This window comes from Ailuropoda melanoleuca, chromosome 16 (assembly GCF_002007445.2).
Source record: "Ailuropoda melanoleuca isolate Jingjing chromosome 16, ASM200744v2, whole genome shotgun sequence".
Classification (NCBI taxonomy): domain Eukaryota; kingdom Metazoa; phylum Chordata; class Mammalia; order Carnivora; family Ursidae; genus Ailuropoda; species Ailuropoda melanoleuca.
The window spans coordinates 40132805-40143346 of NC_048233.1; the positions used below are offsets into that span (position 1 = coordinate 40132805).

The 10542-nt window shown below is 51.5% G+C and overlaps 2 protein-coding genes across 5 annotated transcripts in view; both read left to right on the forward strand.

Annotated features, from left to right (window-relative positions):
* ASIC1 (acid sensing ion channel subunit 1) overlaps positions 1-4472 on the forward strand; it is a 35566-nt gene extending 31094 nt beyond the window's left edge. For both annotated transcript variants that reach the window (XM_002922385.4, XM_011228879.3), the window contains 5 exons: positions 115-268; positions 712-803; positions 1290-1369; positions 1458-1562; positions 1720-4472. In XM_002922385.4, coding sequence (XP_002922431.2) covers positions 115-268; positions 712-803; positions 1290-1369; positions 1458-1562; positions 1720-1824 — 536 coding nt within the window. In that variant the 3' untranslated portion in view covers positions 1825-4472. The remainder of the gene's footprint in view (positions 1-114; positions 269-711; positions 804-1289; positions 1370-1457; positions 1563-1719) is intronic.
* A 134-nt stretch (positions 4473-4606) lies between these two features.
* On the forward strand, positions 4607-10471 carry LOC117796761 (SWI/SNF-related matrix-associated actin-dependent regulator of chromatin subfamily D member 1-like). 3 transcript variants are annotated; one of them, XM_034646073.1, is made up of 9 exons: positions 4610-4955; positions 5617-5804; positions 6094-6136; positions 6231-6353; positions 6806-6928; positions 8176-8292; positions 9571-9672; positions 9967-10128; positions 10223-10463. In XM_034646073.1, exons 1-9 carry the CDS (start codon positions 4779-4781, stop codon positions 10322-10324), a joined length of 1137 nt encoding a protein of 378 aa, XP_034501964.1. In that variant the 5' UTR covers positions 4610-4778; the 3' UTR covers positions 10325-10463. The 3 variants fall into 3 exon arrangements, with proteins under 3 accessions (XP_034501965.1, XP_034501964.1, XP_034501966.1); XM_034646075.1 differs by lacking the exon at positions 4610-4955 and adding an exon at positions 5055-5200 and having other exon boundaries at positions 10223-10469; XM_034646074.1 differs by lacking the exon at positions 6806-6928 and having other exon boundaries at positions 4607-4955; positions 10223-10471.
* The last annotated feature ends 71 nt before the right edge of the window (positions 10472-10542 follow it).

The following is a 10542-nucleotide window of genomic DNA, read 5'->3' on the forward strand; positions in this document are numbered from 1 at the left end:
AGAAAAAGAGAAAGGGGCCCAGGCTTCCTTTCGACAGGGCCAGGATGTTCCCGTTGGGAAGGTGCTGGCCGAAGGGCACCACTCAACTGATGCCTCTCGCCTGGTCGGGCACAGACTTCCTGGTGGAGAAGGACCAGGAGTACTGTGTGTGTGAAATGCCATGCAACCTAACCCGCTATGGCAAGGAGCTGTCCATGGTCAAGATCCCCAGCAAAGCATCAGCCAAGTACCTGGCCAAGAAGTTCAACAAGTCTGAGCAGTACATAGGGTAAGGGCTCTGACTGTGCAGGGCAGGGCCTTTGGGTTGGGACTGTCAAGGGTGTGAGTGGGCTTTGAGGGGCCAGCAGACAGGAGGAGATTGAGATGACAAAGGGAAGGCAACCAAAGAGTCTGGGATGGGCACGGAGGGCAGATCAAGCTGGAACAAGCAAAGGAAGTCTTTGCTTCTCTTTCCTCCTTGCTTCATTCTGCATCTTTACCTGCACGGCTGTAACTGGGATCATGCCATGGTTGCCAGCGTGCAGAGCGTCTTTTCGTTTTTGCCATCACATTTGATCCTCATGACAATTCTACAAGGCACGTACCCCCATCAACATCTCATTTTATGGATGCAGAGACAGATTCAGAGAGGGTAACTTGCTAAGGTCACCTAGCCAGTGAGAGACAGAGATGTGACTTGAACCTAGGTCTCCTCCCCCAAACCCTTTACAGGGAGAACATCCTGGTGCTGGACATTTTCTTTGAAGTCCTCAACTATGAGACTATTGAGCAGAAGAAGGCCTATGAAATTGCAGGCCTCCTGGGTGAGCTGCTCATGGCACTGTCCCCTTCCCATGCCGTGGGCATGGTGCGACAGCCTACCACCCAAAGCAGGCTGCCCACCTCTGTCCCATAAGTTCCTTCCTCCCCTGCCACCCCCCACCCACTTGTCTTGGTATGTAGTGGGAGGAGGGGCTGAACCTTCGCTTAGGACAAAGTGGAAAAGACAGGCCTGTGGGCATGAATGGGGGACTATTTCATAAGCCTGTGAAAATTTACCCAGAGAATGAATGTTGGGGTATTTTATATTTTCTGAATAATACCTGTTTGCTTTAGAAAAGTAGAAAAATGCAGAAAAACAGAGAGAAGAAAATAAGAACCCCACTAGAATTGCTTTGTGCTCCTTCCGTACAAAAGCTGTCAATCTTTTTGCAAATATGACTTGCCTGCCCCTGTCCCAGTAAGCTCGGCTGCTTCCACGGTGTCCTGACACCACTGACCTTCCCGTGCCCCCCCCCCAACCCTCGCAGGTGACATTGGGGGCCAAATGGGGCTGTTCATTGGGGCCAGCATCCTCACGGTTCTGGAGCTCTTCGACTATGCTTATGAGGTAAGCGGGGGCGGGGCGTTGGGGTGGAGCCACGGGAGGGGCGGGGTTCCAGCCCGCCCAACCACTCACCTCCCCACCTCCGTCCCAGGTCATTAAGCACAAGCTGTGCAGAAGAGGAAAGTGCCAGAAGGAGGCCAAACGGAGCAGCGCTGACAAGGGTGTGGCCCTTAGCCTGGATGACGTCAAAAGACATGTGAGGGAGCCCGAGAGAGGTGCCCTCCGGCCCCGCCCCTTCCTCCCACCCCAGGTCCACCCCCGCATTGCCACCTCTTCTCCTCTGCCTCCCTCACGCCCCAGGGCCACCTCTGGCCCTTCCTATAACAAGTCCCTGTCCTATTCCGTTCCCCTAGAACCCATGTGAGAGCCTCCGGGGCCACCCTGCTGGGATGACGTATGCTGCCAACATCCTACCTCACCATCCGGCCCGAGGCACTTTTGAGGACTTTACCTGCTGAGCCCCGCAGGCCACTGTACCAAAGGCCTAGGTGGGGAGGACTAGGACAGTAAGGGGGCCCTCGGCTGTGCTCCCCCCACATCTGCCCTGGGGACTCACTTCCCCCTCCCAAGGTAGTTCCCCACTCCTGGGCAGTCCTTTCCTCTTATCTGTGGTGAGGAAGGAATCTTGACCATAGAGCCCTCTCCCTGCCTCTATCCCATTCTTTTTATTTTTACTGAAACTAATCTAAAACAAAAACAAAAACAAAAACAAAACTAAAAAGAGAGAATGGGGCAGATGACCTCAGGCTGCCCCTCTCTGCTCCATGCTGCCTCCCCCAGCTCCCAGCCTGAATTCTGTCTGTCTGGCTGTCTGTCATCTGAGTGTCCACCTACATTCTGCTGCCACCAGTCACCAAAGCCCCTCCCAGTGGGGGGTGGAGGGGATCCTTGGGGTCTGGAATTTGGCCCCAAACCAGAGAATGTACCTTGAAGGGGAGGGCTAGTGGGGGGGGCTTCCCCAGCCTTAAGAGACCCTCTCAGCCCAGTGACCCCCCCAACCCCAAGTCTCCAGGCAGGAACTAAGACCCTAGTCCCCATCCCCACCCCCTTACATGTGAAGTCTCTAGGAACTCCCTAGGGGGGCGGGGGATCCCCGGAAGAAGTGGATGATGGGGAGAAGATGTGGCCCTGGTGCTGTAGGCCACATCCTGATACCTGTAAGTTCACCCCCACCCTGCAACTGCTGGAGAGAAATCCCAAGAGGTAGCACTCCTCTACCATCCCATGAAAGATCCAGCTGGTTGGCCTCCAGCTCAGGGAGAGGGGCACTGGTGCCTAACCTCACTGGTCCTTCTCCCAGGGGCCCCTGCAGAGGGCCACATCCATAAATTTTCTTATGGAACTCTCCCAAGTCCTCTTCCCCAACTTCATTTGCTTCTCTCAACAACCTCATCTGCATTTTCTATTTCTATATGATACAGACTCTATATTGCTATATCTCTGTATATACTTTCCCCTAACTCTGTCTGTCTCTACCCCATCCCCTCTTGTCTCTAAGAACCATCCTCCCACCCAAAGTTCCCCTTTCTGTGTTTCTACTCCCTCCCTGGTCTCTGAATGCCTTCGCCTGTATAAAGAGTTGGACTCTCCCCTGGTGTCTGTACTGTGTACACACATCCCTCTGAGAAGCACAAGGAGACGACACGCGCATTGTAACCTTCGCACTGTCTCGGTGGCGACATAAAGGAAGCTGTGAATCACAAGCTCTGCCTCTTTCTGGCCTCACCCTCTCCCCCCAACCCTGGGCACCCTATGCCCTCCCTGTAGCCTTAACATTCCCTCCCCTGTTTCATCATCCCAATGCCCTTTGCCTGGCTGACTGTGGCCTCCCCAGGGAAGGGGTAGCTACAGACAGAGCCCCCACCCAGGGAATGGAGATCTACTCTGCATACTAAGCCAAGGGTATCAGAGACAAGGGGAGCTGTGGATTGGTGACTCTTGTAGCTAGAGCAGTGGGGAGCTGACAAGCAGAAGTTAAGGTCCTCAGTCAGTGACCTTTCCTTTCTTCTGGGTGCCCAGCCTCCTTTCCTCACCTGATACCCAAGCCCACCAGTTATATTTTCTGGTGAGGTATGATTTGGTAATGGTGGGAAAAATACAGGCCTAGAGGCGTAGTTGAAAGCTCTGCTGTTCTGTCCCTCCCTTCCTATTTTAATGAGAAATGAAAGAGGTAGAGGGTCTGCCATGCCCCCTCCCCTAGGCACTCCTCCTAGGCCAGAGCCCTACCCCTTCCCAGGCCTTCTCTGCCCAACTCTTTCTTGGTCTCCAACCCTAGAACAGGACTTTGGCAGGTCACCTGTGCATTGGCCTGGAGCTGGAGAGTAAGGCTATGGGATTTTGGGGAACTCCTGGTTCCTAGAAGTTCCTTGGAGATCAGACCTCTCCAGAGGGAAGCAGGAGCAAGCCAATGGGTGTGCACCGGATGGGGAACAGCAGGCAGGGCTATGGGTGACGCATGCCTCTGGTCTAATAAACTGGGTTTCAACCATCTCTTCAGTGTCGTTCTTCTCTTATTTGAATAGTATTTAGGCCTTCCCACGAGGAGCCTAGAGCTGAGCTTAGCTTGGGGCCAAACAATCAGGGAGAAGCAAGGATTGAGCCTCCTGGGATGGGGCTGACCGGCCATCACACCAGGAATGGTTTCAACCACTGGCCAGGGAAAGAGGGAGAGGTCAAAGGCAGCAAAAGTCCCAAAGAGAAGTCCTAGCACAAAGGATTCTTCGGAGAGGGTCAGGGTCAAAATCCAAAATAAAATCTGGAAGCAGGTTAGGTTTTAAAGGTCAGGGACAAAGTTGGGTTCAAATTCTGATGTGAGGTAGTTATTAAGGCACTGTATGTGTGGAATGAGCCCTGGGCTATGAGCTAGAAGATCTGGATTCTCGGCTTTGGCTTTACTGCTAACTTGTTGGTTGATCTTTGCCAAGTCATTCACTGAGATCAGTTTTCCGGTTTGTAAAATGGAATAAACAGTGCATTCTCCTCTTCAGCCCCCCAGGCTTACAGCAGTAAGAGAAGGAAACGAAAAACAAAGCGCTTTGGGAAGTTAAATCTCCTGCGCCTGCATGAAGCAGTTACTCCATCACCCCCGTCATCAGAGCGCTGAGGCTGAGGCGTGGTCCCCCTTTCCAGGGCCTTGTCTTCCTCCCGTCGGCCTGGGGGCGCCCGCTCACAGGGCCTCTCTATCCCGGAATTCTTCTCTATGGTCTTCCCTCCCGGACCGCGAAGACGGGAGGGAGTGGTCAGCACGCCTTTTCCGCTAGTCGCCCCCCTCTAGCCCACAGTCTCGCTGCCCTGAGCCTCCCGTGCCGGCCGGCCGGCCGGGCGGACAGGCGGGCGCGCGGGGGGCGCGCGGGGGGCGGGGGGAGTTCCGGTTCCGGTTCTTTGTGCAGCTGCAGCAGCGGCTCCGGGGAAGATGGCGGCCCGGGCGGGTTTCCAGTCTGTGGCTCCGAGCGGCGGCGCCGGAGCCTCAGGAGGGGCGGGCGCGGCGGCTGCCCTGGGTCCGGGCGGGACTCCGGGGCCTCCCGTGCGAATGGGCCCGGCGCCGGGTCAAGGGCTGTACCGCTCCCCGATGCCCGGAGCGGCCTATCCGGTGAGTGGGGCAGGAGGAGGGGCGCGCGGGCCGGGGGCGGGGCCGAGCGGGGGCCTGGGAGTGACAGGGGTGGGGGAGAAGTAGGAGGGACTCTCCTGGGAGGGATTCGGGCCCTGAGTCGGGGTGAGGGGAGGCAGTGCGGAGGAAGGGAATGGAGGCGGTTAGCATCCCCACCTGCTCCGGGGAGCAATCTTTCCGTTGGGGAGGCAGGGTACAGAAACAGCGTGGATGAAGTGGGGCGAAAGGTGGGCATGTGAGGACCGGAGTGCAAAAGCGTTAGGGCAGCTCTAGGGCCCGGAGGAACACGGAAGGTGTAGCTAGCAAATTGAGGTCAGCTTCTAAGGAGACGATAGCTGGCCGTATTCTCTGAGTAAATGTGGGCCTTAGAGAAGATGCCCAGTGTGTCAGATACAAAATAGACTGGGGAGCATTTGAGTAGAGTTTGGCTGTCTCTTAGCTTCGGGGCTATATTCCCCTTGGGATTGTACCTGGAGTACAGGAAGCTCCAGTTATTTGGGTTTCAGAGACAGAGGGCTCTCCTCCCATTGTGCTCCACCCCACCCCCAGCCTTGTTCATTCACAGAACTCAGGCATCTCCCCTTTCTTCTTGGTGGGGTTAGTAGGGAAGCCATGACATCTCTGGGTCCTCTCCTCCCTATAGAGACCAGGTATGCTGCCAGGCAGCCGAATGACGCCTCAGGGACCTTCCATGGGACCCCCTGGCTACGGGGGGAACCCTTCAGTCCGACCTGGCCTGGCCCAGTCAGGGATGGACCAGTCCCGCAAGAGACCTGCACCTCAGCAGATACAGCAGGTCCAGCAGCAGGCGGTCCAAAATCGAAACCACAAGTAAGATGACTCTGGGGCGAGGGAGGGAGGGAAGGAGGGAGGGAGGAAGCCCTTGAGGACACCGGTGATGGGAGAACCCGAACCCAGAAGTGGTGGTGCTGTGTCCGAAGATGGGTGCTCATTCTTCAGAATGCCTCACACGGGTGGGGGTGGGGGTGGGCGGAGTGTCTTTGATTTGAGAGATGCTTTGCAGTCCCTTCATTTTCCTGTAAACGGAGGTGCTGACCAGTCTGTGTTCATGTTCTGGCTAGTTCCATCCCAACCTGATAACAGTATTTATTCCAAACAGTGCAAAGAAAAAGAAGATGGCTGACAAAATTCTACCTCAAAGGGTGAGTCCAGGCTGTAGGTCTTCTTGAGGATGTGCCGAGTTTGAAAATAGAAATGGTCAGCTCTGGATCCCAACGATATCTTTTTGTTCCTAAGATCCGTGAGCTGGTACCAGAATCCCAGGCCTATATGGATCTCTTGGCTTTTGAAAGGAAGCTGGACCAGACTATCATGAGGAAACGGCTAGATATCCAGGAGGCCTTGAAACGTCCCATCAAGGTAATGCAGGAGAGTGCTAGGCAGACAGCCAAAGGAGAGGACTCGGGAACCTTCAGTAGGCTTAGGATGAGAAATCAAAGGCGCAGCGCACCTCTCCTTGGCATTTAAATTATATCTCCCTTCCGCCTACGAACTGAGAATTACATTAGACTGAACAGCAAAGGGGGAGGGGCTTTTGCTATCTCTTGCACCAGAAATATATGCTGTCCGTGTTTTTGCCATAACTGCTCTGCTACCTTGGGAACCTGGCACCTTGCATGACTTTGTTTATTTGGCATCCTAGTGTATGCACTTGCACTTGGCCAGTGGCCTGTATTCTTCTAGATGGAATCTTTATTCACCCACCCCAGGGACTGGGTGGATAGTAAGTAATTTGGGGGTTTGGGGAGATTCTTGTCTTCAATATCAAACCACTGAAGCCCCACCATCAATCCTGTTTCTGCCTTTCTTAGCAAAAACGGAAGCTGCGAATTTTCATTTCTAACACTTTCAATCCGGCTAAGTCAGATGCTGAGGATGGGGAAGGGACGGTGGCTTCCTGGGAGCTTCGGGTAGAAGGACGGCTCCTGGAGGATGTGAGTTCAAAGTCCACTGTGGTTGACGTCTAGGGTGGGAGCTGGTGGGAGCAAGCAGTGATGTCTGGTTGGCAGGAAGCCTGATTGGTGCTCACAGCTCCTGTTGGGAACAGCAAGGAGAGGGTCACTGTGTTCCCTGCACTAAAATACAATGGTTCTTTGTGTCTGGCTCCCACAGCTTGGCCCTTGCTGTGGTATCATATCGAGGACCTTATTGTTCTGGGATTTGATTTGTTGTTTACCTTCCTTCTGATGGTGCTGGCCATTGGACTTAGCATCTGCAGATTATTCAGTTTTTAGTTTTTCTTTCTTTCTTTTTTTTTTTTTTTTAATTTTATTTATTTATTTGACAGAGATAGAGACAGCCAGCGAGAGAGGGAACACAAGCAGGGGGAGTGGGAGAGGAAGAAGCAGGCTCATAGCGGAGGAGCCTGACGTGGGGCTCGATCCCAGAACGCTGGGATCACACCCTGAGCCGAAGGCAGACGCTTAACCGCTGTGCCACCCAGGCGCCCCTAGTTTTTCTTTCTTTAAAATTAAGTGAATTTGCACTTAGCACTTGAAGACATGCTTTTCTCTCCGAGTCCTCAAGGTCCTTGATTCCCACTGTGGTATCTCCACCTTCCCAACTTTCATTGGAGATCTCTCACAGTTTAAGTGGGATAGTTTTCTTTGGTTCCTGGGGAACATCAGCTGACAGGTGTTAACCCCCAAACTTCCTACCCCAGAAGCTCACCTTTCATTCCTTACACTATTTTTAACTGTTCGTAAGGAAGCTAATTTGAATGCATTTTTGCAGGAGAACTGGGGCTCCATGTCAGAGCTTCCTTCTCTATATAGGTCCAGTCCATCTGCTGGTGGTGTCATTCCATCCAAATAAAGCTGTTTTTGTTCTGGCTGCTTATTGCCTGTGATTCATTTCCCCTCTAGAGTCAGACTTTTCGCTGTTCAGACTCGCTTTGTTACGGGCAACGGTTTGGCTTAACTTGCCTCATTTCCCTTAGGGAAATGAGGTGGGTAGGTCATTGACCCTGCACATGTTATTGGCTGCTTCTTCAGGGTTCTGTGGCTACCCTTATTGGTTTAATACCCCCAGACACCGACCTTGTCATCTTCTGAGAGAGATTCAGAAGACGTTTTTGAGTTTTTTTTCCCCATTGCTGTCGTGGGTTCTTTTTTAATGGGACTTTGTCTTGAGGAATTTCTTCTGGCCTTTTCTAACAAGATCTCTCCTCTCTCTCCTCTAGTCAGCCTTGTCCAAATATGATGCCACCAAACAAAAGAGGAAATTCTCTTCCTTTTTTAAGTCCTTGGTGATCGAACTGGACAAAGACCTGTATGGGCCAGACAACCATCTGGTAGAAGTGAGTAGTTCTGTCCTCTAGGCTTTGACTCCATGACTGGAGGATGATGGACTTGGGAGTCAGACTTTAATGTTTAGGGACAGGGGAAGGTATAAAAGGTTACCCCCAGTATACAGTACTAAGCTTGCAGTTTGCACGCTGACCTCCAGGTGGCGCGAGCTGTTTAGTTCTGGTGCTGTTTGAACCCAAGAGCTCTTGGAGTCTGACTTGTCCCACCTTTTTAATGTTTTTATCCTGGTTGCTGCCCCAAGGGAAATTCTAATGGAGGCCTCTTACACGTTCCAGGTCATCTCTGCATCTTGCTTATTAATAATGGTGAGATGTAGTTATCCACACCCTACTCATACTTTTTCCTGATAGCAGGTGCTGTAAGGGGGTTAACTAATAGGCTTCTAGTCCTTGCAAGGTTCCCTCTATAGATAGATCTGGGACTTCCTTTGGTTCCTGTTCTGTTTAGATTCACATCCCACATCACCAGAAATCCTTTGTTATAAAGCCTGGTTATACAGTGTTCTGAAGACCATGTTAGCGACAGTGTTCTTTGGGGTACAGTCAAAACAGAATGAGACAGTCCAGCTCTCTGAGTGAACTTAACCTGCTCCTTTCTTTGCCAGTGTAGCTGCAGCCCCTTAACCTCAACCACTAAGAGACATGGGAAGGTCTTTACCATCTAATAAGGGAAGTAAGTCATAGAAACAATAGAAATTTATAAATATATTTAACTTGACTTTATAGCAGTAGACTAGAGTGGCTAAGAACGTGGGCTCTAGAATCAGACACGCCAGAGCTCCAATCACGGTGCCACCACTTAGTGGTTGTTTGACCTTAGGCAAGTTACTCCACTCTTCCAAGCATTAGTTTGCTCATCTATAAAGTAGGTTTAATTGTGTCTGTCTTATGTGGATGTTGTGGGAGTTAAATGAGATAATCCCAGGTAAATGTCTTAGAAGACTCTTGAACATAGTAAGTATTTAAGAAACGTTAGCCACGTGTGTTTTTTTTTTTTTAACCGTGCATGTATGTATTTTCCATTTTGTGGATAAAATTACCACTGAAAATTTAGGCTAATTTAAATGTGACCCTAAGCAGAATCAAAGGTTAATCTGTTTAGGTACAGACAGTAATCCTAGAGCTTTATGCAGTGTTTAGAAATGTGCTATTGCTCTTTTCCAGTAGCCTCAGTAATCAAAGTTGAATATTCAGTCATTACAGACGCTCTTCCCTCCCACCCCAGCTCTTCCTCTGGGAGAGCACCCCCTGACATCTTCCTCTCTGTAGTGGCACAGGACCGCCACTACCCAGGAGACGGATGGCTTCCAGGTGAAGCGGCCAGGAGACGTGAATGTACGGTGTACTGTCCTCCTGATGCTGGACTACCAGGTATTCTGGGGTGATGTCAGGGGACCCAGCTTTCACAGCCACCTCCTGTCAGCAGCCTGATAGTCAGAGATTTAAGTCTAGTTGTGGTTAATTTGTCACCAGACGATAAACTCTGTAAATGTAAGGATAGGGGCTTAGTCATCTCTGAGTTCCTCCTAGTGTTTTTTGGCCCCAGAGAAAGCACTGCATTAATGCTTGTTGAATGGCTTGAATGTATGGCCACGCTAAAGCACCCCAAAATATATATAGACCCAGCTCACTAGCTTCATCCCTGTCGTCTTTGGTTCTCTGCAGCCTCCCCAGTTTAAATTAGATCCTCGCCTGGCTCGGCTCCTGGGCATCCACACCCAGACCCGTCCAGTGATCATCCAAGCACTGTGGCAGTATATTAAGACACATAAGCTACAGGACCCTCACGAGCGGGAGTTTGTCATCTGTGACAAGTACCTCCAGCAGGTAAGGAAAGAACCCATTCTTTTGCCAGAGTCCAGTGGAGCACTAGTTGTGCTCAAAATGCCAACTTCTCAGCTGCCTTTCTTCTTTTACACAGATCTTTGAGTCTCAACGTATGAAGTTTTCAGAGATCCCTCAACGGCTCCATGCCTTGCTTATGCCTCCAGAGCCCATCATCATTAATCACGTCATCAGGTGAGCGTGTGTAGGGGGGGCGGCAGTGTGCTGGAGCGGGCTGGTACCAGCTTTCACAAGCTAGTTGTCCGATTTGCAGGAAGCAGGCTGTCAGATAGCGGTGATTTAAATTATTTAAACTTACAGTTTAGTAAAAAGGAGGGCAACATACCCCCAAACTCATTATTTCCTAATTATTTTATAACATCTTACTAGTATTTGTGTTTGNGCCCTGAGCCTCCC